Source organism: Tursiops truncatus, chromosome 7, assembly GCF_011762595.2.
Source record: "Tursiops truncatus isolate mTurTru1 chromosome 7, mTurTru1.mat.Y, whole genome shotgun sequence".
Taxonomy (NCBI): domain Eukaryota; kingdom Metazoa; phylum Chordata; class Mammalia; order Artiodactyla; family Delphinidae; genus Tursiops; species Tursiops truncatus.
Window position 1 is genome coordinate 71,266,451 of NC_047040.1, and position 14,548 is coordinate 71,280,998.

The following is a 14,548-nucleotide window of genomic DNA, read 5'->3' on the forward strand; positions in this document are numbered from 1 at the left end:
TACCGATCAGACTAGTGCCTAAAATACAAATTATTTTTACTATTGAGGTCTTTGTGCCTCGAATTGTTTTTCAAGTAGGTGGCATGTATAGTAAACTTCTATAAATCACTGAGCGCATAAACCACTAAATTTTTAGTCAAAAAAGGAATCCACATTCTATTTTACTTTACAATATTACTTTTTAAATTCCTATTATGAGAGTTAGAGAATTTACTTTTAAATATATATAGGAAACATTGTAACAAAGTTATGGCATGTTGTATGAAACCAAAAGAGCTTTCAATATTTGATTCCAATTTTCTTACATAATGAGGAGGGAGTAGTTTAGAATAATGAAGTTTCAGGTCTTCTAAAGATGCTAGGCCTCAGTGTACTCTTCTTTAGATAACTGGGTAAAATACTGAAGAATAGAAAGCTATTAACAGTGACCCCATTAATCTTAATAGTGAAAAGGGAAAAAAAGTAGGATAAATGCTGACATTCTCTCTCTCTTTTTTAAATAGCTATCAAAGTATGGTGTAAACTGGTGGATTGGACTTCGGGAAGAAAGAGTCAATGATGAATTTCGGTATGGACATTGATTCATTTGCATTTAACTTTGTTTAACAGGTTTTTATTTGCAGAATGATTGGACTATATCTTAATGGTTAACTTGTTGAATAGGAGATTGGTTTAAGATGGTGCAGTAGAAAGATATGCTCTCACTCCCTCTTTCGAGAACACCGGAATCAGAACAAATGAACAGTCATCAACAGGAAAACACTGGAACTCACCAAAAAAGAAACCTCACATCCAAAGACAAAGGAGAAGCCACAATGAGACTGTAGGAGGGGCGCAATCACAATAAAATCAAATCCCATAAATGCTGGGTGGGGGACTCACAATCTGGAGAACAGTAATACCACAGAACTCCATCCACTGGAGTGAAGGTTCTGAGCCCCACGTCAGGCTTCCAAACATGGGCGTCCAGCAATGGGGGGAGGAATTTCTAGAGAATCAGACTTTGAAGGCTAGCGGGATTTGATTGCAGGACTCCGACAGGACTGGGGGAAACAGAGACTCCACTCTTGGAGGGCACACACAAAGTAGTGTGTGCATCGGGACTCAGGGGAAGGAGCAGTGACCCCATAGGAGACTGAACCAGACCTATCTGCTAGTGTTTGAGGGTCTCCTGTAGAGGTGGTGGGTGGCTGTGCCTCACTGTGAGGACAAGGACACTGGCAGCAGAAGTTCTGGGAAGTACTCCTTGGCATGAGTCCTCCCAGAGTCCACTGTTAGCCCCACCAAAGAGCCACATAGGCTACAGTGTTGGGTCACCTCAGGCCAAACAACCAACAGGGAGGGACCCTAGCCCCACCCACCAGCAGACAAGCAGATTAAAGTTTTACTGAGCTCTGCCCACCAGAGCAACAGCCAGCTCTACCCACCACCAGTCCCTCCCATCAGGAAACTTGCACAAGCCTCTTAGATACCCTCAGCCACCAGAGGGCAGAGAGCAGAAGCAAGAAGAACTACAATCCTGCAGGCTGTGGAACAAAAACCACATGCACAGAAAGATACACAAGATGAAAAGGCAGAGGGCTATGTACCAGATGAAGGAACAAGATAAAAACCCAGAAAAACAATTAAATAAAGTGGAGATAGGCAACCTTCCAGAAAAAGAATTCAGAATAATGATAGTGAAGATGATCCAGGACCTCAGAAAAAGAATGGAGGCAAAGATTGAGAAAATGCAAGAAATGTTTAACAAAGACCTAGAAGAATTAAAGAACAAACACCTAGAAAAATTAAAGAACAAACAAACAGAGATGAACAATACAATGCCTGAAATGAAAACTACACTAGAAGGAATCAATAGCAGAATAACTGAGGCAGAAGAATGGATAAGTGACCTGGAAGACAGAATGGTGGAATTCACTGCCGCAGAACAGAATTAAGAATGAAAATAAATGAAGCCAGGGCTTCCCTGGTGGCGCAGTGGTTGGGAATCCGCCTGCCAATGCAGGGGATGCGGGTTCATGCCCCAGTCCGGGAAGATCCCACATGCTGTGGAGTGGCTGGGCCCGTGGGCCATGGCTGCTGAGCCTGCACATCTGGAGCCTGTGCTCTGCAGTGGGAGAGGCCGCGACGGTGAGAGGCCCATGCAAAAAAAAAAAAAAAAAAAAAAAAAAAAAGAAATGAAGACAAGCCTAAGAGACCTCTGGGACAATATTAAATGCAACAACATTCATATTATAGGGGTCCCAGAAGGAGAAGAGAGAGAGAAAGGACCCGAGAAAATATTTGAAGAGATTATAGTCATAAACGTCCCTAACATGGGAAAGGAAATAGCCACCCAAGTCAAGGAAGTGCAGAGAGTCCCATACAGGATAAACCCAAGGATAAACATGCGAGACACATAGTAATCAAATTGGGAAAAATTAAAGACAAAGAAAAATTATTGAAAGCAGCAAGGGAAAAACAACAACATACAAGGGAACTCCCATAAGGTTAACAGCTGATTTCTCAGCAGAAACTCTACAAGCCAGAAGGGAGTGGCATGATATACTTGAAGTGATGAAAGGGTGGAACCTACAACCAAGATTACTCTACCCAGCAAGGATCTCATTCAGATTCGATGGAGAAATCAAAAGCTTTACAGACAAGCAAAAGCTAAGAGAATCCAGCACCACCAAACCAGCTCTACAACAAATGCTAAAGAAACTTCTCTAAGTGGGAAACACAAGAGAAGAAAAGGACCTACAAAAACAAACCCATAACAATTAAGAAAATGGTAATAGGAACATACATATTAGTAATTACCTTAAACATGAATGGATTAAATGCTCCAACCAAAAGACACTGGCTCGCTGAATGGATACAAACACAAGACCTATATATATGCTGTCTACAAGAGACCCACTTCATACCTAGGGACACATACAGACTGAAAGTGAGGGCATGGAAAAAGATATTCCATGCAAATGGAAATCAAAAGAAAGCTGGAGTAGCAATACTCATATCAGATAAAATAGACTTTAAAATAAAGAATGTTACAAGAGACAAGGGAGGACACTACATATTGATCAAGAAATCAATCCAGGAAGAAGATATAACAATTATAAATATATATGCACCCAACATAGGAGCACCTCAATACATAAGGCAACTGCTAACAGCGATAAAAGAGGAAATCAACAGTAACACAATAATAGTGGGGGACCTTAACACCTCACTTACACCAATGGACAGATCATCCAAACAGAAAATTAATAAGGAAACACAACCTCTAAATGACCCAACAGACCAGATAGATTTAATTGATATTTATAGTACATTCAATCCAAAACCAGCAGATTACACTTTCTTCTCAAGTGCACACAGAACATTCTCCAGGATAGATCACATCTTGGGTCACTAATAAAGCCTCGGTAAATTTAAGAAAATTAAAATCATATCAAGCATCTTTTCTGACCACAATGCTATGAGATTAGAAATCAATTACAGGGAAAAAAATGAAAAAAACACAAACACATGGAAGCTAAACAATACATTACTAAATAACCAAGAGATCACTGAAGAAATCAAAGAGGAAATCAAAAATCACCTAGAGACAAATGACAATGAAAACACGATGATCCAAAACCTATGGGATGCAGCAAAAGCAGTTTGAAGAGGGAAGTATATAGATATACAAGCCTACCTCAAGAAACAAGAAAAATCTCAAATAAACAATCTAACTTTACACCTAAAGGAACTAGACAAAGAAGAACAAAAAAAACCCAAAGTTGGTAGAAGGAAAGAAATCATAAACATCAGAGAGGAAAGAAATGAAATAGAAACAAAGAAAACAATAGCAAAGATCAATAACTAGAAGCTGGTTCTTTGAGAAGATCAACAAAATTGATAAACCATTAGCCAGACTCATCAGGAAAAAGAGGGAGAGGACTCAAATCAATAAAATTAGAAATGAAAAAGAAGTTAGAACAGACACCACAAAAATACAAAGCATCCTAAGAGACTATTACAAGCAACTCTATGCCAATAAAATGGACAACCTGGAAGAAATGGACAAATTCTTAGAAAGGTAGAACCTTCTTAGACTGAACCAGGAAGAAATAGAAAATACGAACAGACCAATCACAAGCACTGAAATTGAAACTGTGATTAAAAATCTTCCAACAAACAGAAGTCCAGCACCAGATGGCTTCACAGGTGAGTTCTATCAAACATTTAGAGAAGAGCTAACACCCATCCTTCTCAAACTCTTCCAAAAAATTGCATAGGAAGGAACACTCCCAAACTCATTCTATGAGGCCACCATCACCCTGCTACCAAAAGCAGACAAAGATACTACAAAAAAAGAAAATTACAGACCAATATCATTAATGAATATAGATGCAAAAATCCTCAACAAAATACTAGCAAACATAATCCAACAAAACATGAAGAGGATCATACACCATGATCAAGTGGGATTTCCCAGAGATGCAAGCGTTCCTCAATACATGCAAATCAATCAATGTGATACACCATATTAACAAACTGAAGAATAAAAACCATATGATCATCTCAATAGATGCAGAAAAAGCTTTTGACAAAATTCAACACCGATTTATGATAAAAACTCTCCAGGAAGTGGGCATAGAGGGAACCTACTTCAACATAATAAAGGCCATAAATGACAAAGCCACAGCAAACATCATTCTCAATGGTGAAAAACTGAAAGCATTTCCTCTAAGATCAGGAACAAGACAAGGATGTCCACTCTCACCACTATTATTCAACACAGTTTTGGAAGTCCTAGCCCCAGCCATCAGAGAAGAAAAAGAAATAAAAGGAATACAAACGGGAAAAGAAGAGGTAAAACTGTTACTGTTTGCAGATAATAAGATACTATACATAGAGAATCCTAATGATGCCACCAGAAAACTACTAGAGCTAATCAATGAATTTGGTAAAGTAGCAGGATACAAAATTAATGCACAGAAATCTGTTGCATTCCTATACACTAATGATGAAAAATCTGTAAGAGAAATTAAGGAAACACTCCCATTTACTATTGCAATAAAAAGAATGAAATACCTAGGAATACAACTACATAGGGAGACAAAAGACCTGTATGCAGAAAACTATAAGACACCGATGAAAGAAATTAAAAATGATACCAACAGATGGAGAGATATACCATGTTCTTGGATTGGAAGAACCAACATTGTGAAAATGACTATACTACGCAAAGCAATCTACAGATTCAATGCAATCCCTATCAAATTACCAATGGCATTTTTTACAGAACTAGAACATAAAATCTTAAAATTTGTATGGAGACACAAAGGACCCCGAATAGCAAAAGCAGTCTTGAGGGAAAAAAAACGGAGCTGGAGGAATCAGACTCCCTGACTTCAGACTATACTACAAAGCTACAGTAATCAAGACAATATGGTACTGGCACAAAAACAGAAATATAGATCAAGGGAACAGGATAGAAAGCCCAGAGATAAACCCACACACCTACGGTCAACTAATCTATGACAAAGGAGGCAAGGATATACAATGGAGAAAAGGCAGTCTCTTCAATAAGTGGAGCTGGGAAAACTGGACAGCTACTTGTAAAAGAATGAAATTAGAACACTCCCTAATACCATACACAAAAATAAACTCAAAGTGGATTCGAGACCTAAATGTAAGACCGGACATTATAAAACTCTTAGAGGAAAACATAGGAAGAACACTCTTTGACATAAATCACAGCAAGATCTTTTTTGATCCACCTCCTAGAGTAATGGAAATAAAAACAAAAATAAACAAATGGGACCTAATGAAACTTCAAAGCTTTTGCACAGCAAAGGAAACCATAAACAAGACGAAAAGACAACCCTCAGAATGGGAGAAAATATTTGCTAACAAGTCAATGGAAAAAGGATTAATCTCCACAATATATAAACAGCTCATGCAGCTCAATATTAAAAAAACAAACAACCCAATCCAAAAATGGGCAGAAGACCTAAATAGACATTTCTCCAAAGAAGACATACAGGTGGCCAAGAAGCACATGAAAAGCTGCTCAACATCACTAATTATTAGAGAAATGCAAATCAAAACTACAGTGAGGTATCACCTCACACCAATTAGAATGGGCATCATCAGAAAATCTACAAACAACAAGTTCTGGAGAGGGTGTGGAGAAAGAGAACCCTCTTGCACTGTTGGTGGGAATGTAAATTGATACAGCCACTATGGAGAATAGCTGGAGGTTCCTTAAAAAACTAAAAATAGAATTACCATATGACCCAGCAATCCCACTATTGGGCATATACCCTGAGAAAACCATAATTCAAAAAGACACATTCACCCCAATGTTCATTGCATCACTATTGACAATAGCCAGGTCATGGAAGCAACCTAAATGCCCATCAACAGACGAATGGATAAAGGAAATGTGGTATATATATAGAATGGAATATTACTCAGCCATAGAAAGGAATGAAATTGGGTCATTTGTAGAGACGTGCTTGGACCTAGAGACTGTCATACAGAGTGAAGTAAGTCAGAAAGAGAAAAACAAATATCGTATATTAATGCATTCATGTGGAACCTAGAAAATGGTACAGGTGAACCGGTTTCTAGGGCAGAAATAGGCACAGATGTAGAGAACAAATATATGGACACCAAGGCAGGGAAATGGCAGGGGTGGTGGTGTGGTGGTGTGATGAATTGGGAGATTTGGATTGACATGTTTACACTGATGTGTATAAAATCGATGACTAATAAGAACCTGCTGTATAAAAATTAAATTAAATTAAATTTTTAAAAATTTGTTGAATAGCCTTCAAACATTATCTTTAACTTACAAATTTTCATTTCCCTAACCACAGACATGAATTTTTTTTTAATTTAATAAAATATTATGCCTTCAGTCCATATCCCAGAACTCCAAAAATGGTGTTGGAGATTGAACGTGCAGAATGAGAGAAGACCTTTAATTTTTTGATTTTCCTGCAGCTGGAGAGATGGATCACCAGTAATATACCAGAACTGGGACAAAGGAAAAGAAGAATCCATGATTAATCAGAGCCAGAGATGTGGCTTCATTTCATCCATAACAGGTTATTTTGTTCATCCACTTTTGGGTTTATAATACAAACATAATTTTTAGAAGACTTGAAGTCTCCTTTTCATTGCATTAGTTCAGTGAGAAGGTTTTGTTTGGTTATTTTGCTTTTCAACTGAGTGTGTTTAATTTTATATGTCTTAAGTCTTAAGGATGACCATTCCTACAGTTTATTCCATGCATTCATGTTCCTGAAAATAATTTACATCCAGATAAGTCCTTCCTCTTGAACCAAAACTACCAAAAATGGGCCCACTGAAATGGGTTAAAAATTGCCTGACAAATACTATTCTCTGTGAAATTTCAACATGGGCCCATTTTTTAAAATCTCTTTGTAGGATCCAGTTTATAATTGGTCAGAACTTTAACCTCTGAAATTTACTTTCATTTTCCCATTTAAGAAAAATTTTCATTGAATTCAGTGTTCTTTTTTTAACACCAGGCATTAATTGCTGCCTGCCTTAGAACACCAACTCTTTGCCAGTTGGATTTAGTACATGCACATTTAAGATGGGTTTTTAAATTCTATTCATCAATACAGTGTTATTGGGGTTGATTGTCCACTCATATCCATCCCGCTGTTTCTATCCAATAAAAGGTAATGATGTCCCTGACTCTAACAGATTCTCCCAAGTCAGAAGAGGGATAAACATGGAAAGCAATCTCTGATGTAAGGGCAGCTGCAGAGAAAGTTAAGAGAGGAAAAACCATGTTGTTAATCAGCTCGCTTTTGCCAGCAGGTGTCACAACAGCCTACAGAAAGGCTATTTGTGATTCTGGAAGAATGGCAGCTAATCGGCATTGAAAATAGCATTCCGGCCCCTCCTTCAGAATGCCAATATCTTTTTGGCTTATACCCCTCACACTAGAAAACTGAATCTGCCCTTGCAATTTACATGCATCCTTGCCCTATTCTGGAATTTGTAACTTGAATGCTAATGAAATGCATTCTATAAACCTTTACTCTGAAAATATAGCTCTTCTAATTAAAAGAACATTTTCCAAGAGACTGAGGACTTTGGGCTATATTCCCGAGGGCATGTCTCTAAATGTGTGTGTTTTGTTTAAGGGTCAGGGTTCAGAAGTGCTTCTTCCTTAGAAGTTCCTGAGTTATTTTTTCTAAATTATTATATTTTTAATAATTATAAAGTAGAAATGATCATCTATTGTTTTAGAATTTTTTTATCTTGAGGTTGAATACTTTAAGTCAAAAATATTACTCTACAAAGTATTCTTTGGCTAACCAAGTCAAATATTCTTAAAACTTTCATCAGTTTTGTGATTGCAATCGCAGTATTTGTTTAGATTTTTTTTTTCTTTTGCATTTGCAAACTTTCTACATTCTTAAATTAGAATTACTGATTTGGCACCTTGCCCAGTTAGCTCTTGTCACTAGAGAATTCTATGATTAGTAGTTAAATTTAGTTCAATTTCTAGATTTAACAAAGTCTGGTAAACCACAGCAGTCATAAAAAAACAGTGACCAATAGAGAATGCCTACAAAGAGTCACCATTGTTTCTGGTCATTTCTAACCATTTTCTCTTCCAGGACTCTGGGCTAGTGAAGAGTGTTCAGTTTCTATGCCTAGCATCTGTAAGCGAAAAAAGTTTTGGATCATAGAGAAAGAGAAAGATACACCAAAAAAACATGGAACATGTCCCAAAGGATGGTTATATTTTGACTATAAGGTAAACTTGTTTTCAGAAAGTTGCTTTTGTTTCTCTTTTGTAGGTTTTAATTTTAGAAAGTAATCAAAAAGCAGGTGTGGCTTTGAAAAACTATGAGTTGTCCATTGGACCTGGAATTTTTTTGTCACAATTTTCAAGAGATTTGAGAAGTTTTCTATTTAGGGACAGATCTCTTGAAATTAAAAGGTTTTGTCAAAAACAGCCTTGACACCACCCTTCATACGTATACTCAGTTTTTGCTACTGACATTGTCATTCATTGCGCTGTATGAGTTTCATTAGGTGGGATGTGGATGCGTGCACATGTGTGTGGGCGTGTGTGTGCGTGTGGGCATGTGTGTGCGTGTGGGCATGTGTGTGGGGGTGGGCACGTGTATCTAGGCCCTGTTCCCAAATGAGCTGTCAGCTCCAAAGGGCCCAGACTGTCTTCTTCTTTTGTGTCTTCCCTGCCTGGAGCCCTCATAGAGCTCTATCCGCCTTGTCACCTGCCTGACTAATAACGTAGCTCCGTCAGCTTTGTCTTGAGCCTCATATAGCTGGCACTTCCACGCAGAATTGGATTTTTTTTCTAAATGGCCAGTGGGGATACTGTAAACTAGATTTATTATTTCTGATACTGTCTCCAATTAAGGCTGAGACTTCCCCTCTACTCCTTATGTTTTAAAATAAAATAACTTTATAAGCCTTAGGTGGAAGTAATTAAAATGTATCTCAAATTATAAATGTTTAACTCTTTGATAATTAAAAACTCAAACTGTGTCATAATTTCATATGCTAGTATGAAATTGCTCCTCCATCATGGACAATTTTCAGTCTATGTGTTTAGTTACATGGGTAGGGCATTGCCTCCCTTGTGATCTTCCTCTCATTGTTAATTTGTGAAATGGGGCCATTTGGACTTAATACACATTTATTGAGCACCCACTACATATCTGGCACTGATATTTTTAACTGTGTTAATATTCACATAATATAGAATTTACCATCTTGACCGTTTTTAAATGTATAGTGCAGTAGTATTAAGTATAATCACACTGCTGTGCAATGACTCTGCAAACGTTTTTCATCTTGTAAAACTGAAACTCTAAACCCATTAAACAACAACCCCTCATTCTCCCTCCCCACAGCCCCTGGGAACCACTATTCTACTTTGTCTCTATTAATTTGACTATTTCGGACACTGCATGTAAGTGGAATCATACAGTACTTGTCCTTTTGTAACTGGCTTATTTCACTTAGCACAGTGTCCTCCAGGCTCACCCATGTTGTAGCATGTGTCAGAATTTTCTTCCTTTTGAAGACTGAATAATATTCCATTATATGTACATAACACATTTTGTTTTTCCATTTATCCATTGATGGACATTTGGGTTTCTTCTACCATGTAGCTAACTGTTTCTGCTGGCAATTTCATATATATATAATGAATATATATATATATATATAATGAATATATATAATGAATATATATATGTATATAATGAATATATATATAATGAATATATATATTTCTTGTTTTATTGAATTTTTAAAATACACAGAATTGTTATCCCATCTTACCTATGAGAAGACTGAGTCTAATAAAATTGTGTGGTTTTTCTGAAACTTACAGCGAATAAGTGTCAGGCTGAGAATCAACCTTAAGTTTTTTGACCCTGAGTCTTGTCCCTTTCCTACAGCTGCCACTTCATATAAGAACTTAAGAATTACCAATCACCTTAGCTCTATGACACAATCAGTCCGGAGGCACTGTGAAATATTTTCTAAAATAATATAGTCATTCTCTAAAATGTTATATAGTATTGAGACACTATTTTAATAGTTGATACCTTCAGTCTGCTTCTTATTTTCTCAAACCATAAACTCTTTCTACCAGTTGTAAATTATTTATACATTTCAATATGACAAACATAGCAAATAGTCAATAGAACTTGAGTATAACTAAGGTTTTTATTAAAACCTTTGACAATTAGCTTTTTATTGTGGTAAAATATGCATAACATAAAATATGCCATTTAAACCATTTACAAGTGTACAATTCAGTGGCATTAATTACATTCACAATGTTATCCAACCATCACTTCTATTCCCAAAACTTATCGTCATCCCAGACAGAAACTCTGTAATTGGTTAAGCAATAGCTCTCTATTCCCCATCCCCTCTAGCCCACAGTAAGCTCTAATCTATTTTCCATGTCTATGAATTTGCCTATTCTAGATAATTCATATAAATGAACTCATACAATATTTTCCTTTTGTGGCTGGCTTATTTCACTTAGCATAATGTTTTCAAGGTTTACCCATGTTATAGCATGTATCAGAACTTCATTCCTTTTTATGACTGAATAATATTCCATGCCACATTTTGTTTATCCATTCATCTGTTGATGGACTTTGGTTATTTCCACTTTTTAGCTATTGTGAATAAATCGGCTATGAACATTGGCACACAAGTATCTGTTGGAGTCCCTGCTTTCACTTCTTTGGGGTATATACCTAGGAGTGGAATTGCTATATCATATGCTAATTCTATGTTTAACTTTTTGAAGAACGAGCAAACTGTTTTCCACAGTGGCTGAACCATTTTACAGTCCTGCCAACAGTGTATGCTAGCAATTTTTCCTCATCCTTGACAACACTTGTTGTTTTTGTTTTTGACAACACTTGTTACTACCTGTCTTTTTGATTACTGCCAACACTAGAGACTAGTGTTATCTCACTAGATTTGGTTTTGATTTGCATTTCCCTAAGACTAATGATGTTGAGCATCTTCTCATGTGCTTATTGACCATTTGTATATTGTCTTTGGAAAAATGTCTATTCGACTCCTTTGCCCACTTTTTTATTTGGGTTATTTGTCTTTTTGTTATTGAGTTGTAGGAGTTCTTTATGTAAAACCCTTATCAGATATATGTTTTGTAGGTATTTTCTCTCATTCTTTAGGTTGTCTTTTTACTTTATTGACAAAGTCCTTTGATGCACAAAAGTTTTTAATTTTAATGAAGTTCAATTTCTCTAATTTTTCTTCTGTTGCTCATGCTTTTGGTGTCATATCTAAGAATATGTTGCTAAATCCAAGTTCACAAATATTTACCTCATGTTTTCTTCTAAGAGCTTTATGGTTTTAGCTCTTATATTTAGGTTTTGGTCCATTTTTAGTTAATTCTTATACCTGATAGTTTTTCACAACTATTAAAACAAGTGCATTCCATGTATAAAAAAGAATATTTTAAGGAAATTCATGACAAGTCATACCCTTGGCATTAGAGAAATAATTCTTAGAAACTTACAATGGGTGTTTTTGGTTTACCCTTGGCCATTGTCCTTTCCTTAAACTTTCTTATCTACACAGCTTAGCTATATTCCATGTTTCCTCCTGTGTAAACATGGGGAGTATGTACACATATGGGCATGGTAATAGTGATGGTACAGCAGACCCAGGGCAAAACAGCAAGTGAATGCTTCCTTTGGAAGAATAAGAAGGGGCATGAGTAAAGCATAGACACACACATGAGAGGAGAAGGGCTTTCTGAGGCTAACTATGGAGCAGGATTAAAACACCCTCATGTAGCTCAGAGGGTATTTTTAATTTTCATTGATAACTAGTAGCTAGATTAATGGTTCACAGCCCTGATCAAATATTTAGAATCACCAGGTGGGCTTTCTAAAAATTTCAAGGTGCAAGTGACATCCTAAAGATTCTGATTTAATTGATCTGCATGGGATCCAGGCATCAGTATTTTTTAAGAGCTCCCTTGGTTATTCTAATGTGCAGCCAATAATTGCCCAGCAATGCAACAGTTACACAACTTAGTCTTCTAATCATTCAGAGGATTTGATTGCTAAGGATAGGGTCACAGCAGGCTTCATGAGAGGGTGACCTTTTACAGAGTGAGATTTCAGGGTCCCCAAGTGTGTCTCCCCACCCACAGTGCTCTCCCCTGCATATTAATGGCTAAAATCCCACCACTGGAGTCTCATTCCTTTGCCTTAACACTTTCCATTACGTTTTTTAAGGGAAATATTTCTGAGATGGCCTCATCTGTCACCTACACTTTGGGATAAGTGGGTTTATCAGATCATTAGAAAAGGTGGGAATAGGAGGGTTAATAGTTGAGAGGAGTGGAAAGCCCAGTGGCATAGTTCTGACTAACAAAAAAAAAGCTACAGAAGGAGAACTGGGAGATAGCAACGACAGACATTACTCACTTCAGAATTATGAATAAGCGTCACTGTATTATGTTCCACTAAACTTTGCTTCTCGTTTGTCAACTTCCTAGGACAAATTTTCATTGGTTATTTCTAAGAAAAAAATCCCACTTGGTTGACTCTTCACCTTTAAGAGTTTCAAAAATGAGATACCAGAAGTTAAGCGTCTTTTCTCATTTCTCATAAATTATTTTCCCCATGTTTGATGATGTTTGATGATGTAAAAGAGGTTTGACCAGGGATTGCCCCAGGAAGAGTGAGTCATCTAAGATACTTGTCACAGCAGAGTTGTATGTAAGAGGAAGAAATTCTCTGTGTATATTAGATTAACTCTTGTGCTTCTACTTATACATTTTTATTCAGGGACCTGGATTTAGTGCTGATGGCTGCTTTGCACCATCTAATTTTGGATTAGCCAATATTTGGTTTCATGCACGACATAGTTTTTCCTTAAAAAAAAAAACAACACTCTCTCCTCTTTTAAATTATTGAAATTCTTAGCACTTTATTCATTCACTGCATTTAACTATGCTGGATATTGGCAACTCAATGGTGAGGAAAACAAATATAATCCCTTCTCTTTGGGAGCTTACAGACTAGAGGGGGAGAAAACATTAGCAAATCAATCAGGAAAATAACTCTAATTTACAACTGTGACACAAGCGATGGAGAGTTACACAGTTCCATAAAAGTATATAACAGGAGGACCTGACTGAGGTGGTCAGAAGGACAGGAAACATTAAAAGTAGGGGAAACTACATGTACTAAGGACCTGTGGTGAGAAGGAATGTGACATATTGAAGAAAATAAAAAAAGCATAGAGAACTAGAATGTAGAAAGTGAGACAAAAGAAGTAGGCAAGGGCGATTATTGTGTTAAGAGTTTCTGGTTTTTATCCTAAGAGCAATAGGAAACCCTGAAGGGTTTTAACTAAAGAGGGATATGATCATCAGGGTTGAGTTTTGAAAAGAATCATTCAGGCTGCAGTACCAAAGATAGACTGGAGGAAGGCAAGGTTGAGGAAAGTAAGAGCAGTGAGAAAGATATTGCAATAGTCCAAGCAAGAGATAAGTCCTTTGGGCTAAGATGATGGTGGCAGAGACTGTGGGGTGGTGGGAATAGGGAGAGTGGTGAAGGTCTCAGAAATGAGATGTCCAAATGGTAGGACCGAAGGGGTGATGAAGGTGACTGAAGGGTGAGAAGATGCTCAGGTTTCAGATTTAGGTAAATGCATGACTGACTATGCCATTCAATGTCAGTAAGAACACTGAAAAAGGACCAAATTTGGGAGGAAGATCATGAATTCCATTTTCAAGTATTGAACTGGAAATGACTTTGAGACAAAAGAGTTTTATATTCAAAACTCCTTTGGAATACAGTAAGGTATCCTTAATTCACAGTAATATCAGAGATGCATTAAACTTGATCACATTTTGCAAATCAGTAAGTAAATAAACAATTTAAAATTGAGGGTGTTGTACTCCATCTTGCTACTTTGCTTTAATTATTGACACAATTTCAAAGTGTGTTAGTAAACATGTTATATTTTTAGAAACAAT

The 14,548-nt window shown here is 36.8% G+C and overlaps 1 protein-coding gene and 1 long non-coding RNA gene across 2 annotated transcripts in view; one reads left to right on the forward strand and one right to left on the reverse strand.

Annotated features, from left to right (window-relative positions):
* Positions 1-14,548, forward strand: part of PLA2R1 (phospholipase A2 receptor 1) — a 119,968-nt gene that overhangs the window by 82,486 nt on the left and 22,934 nt on the right. The window contains 3 exon segments of the mRNA XM_019923216.3: positions 504-568; positions 6,985-7,088; positions 8,643-8,782. Coding sequence (XP_019778775.3) covers positions 504-568; positions 6,985-7,088; positions 8,643-8,782 — 309 coding nt within the window.
* LOC109547925 (uncharacterized) overlaps positions 1-14,548 on the reverse strand; it is a 147,398-nt gene that overhangs the window by 59,839 nt on the left and 73,011 nt on the right. The window lies entirely within an intron of this gene.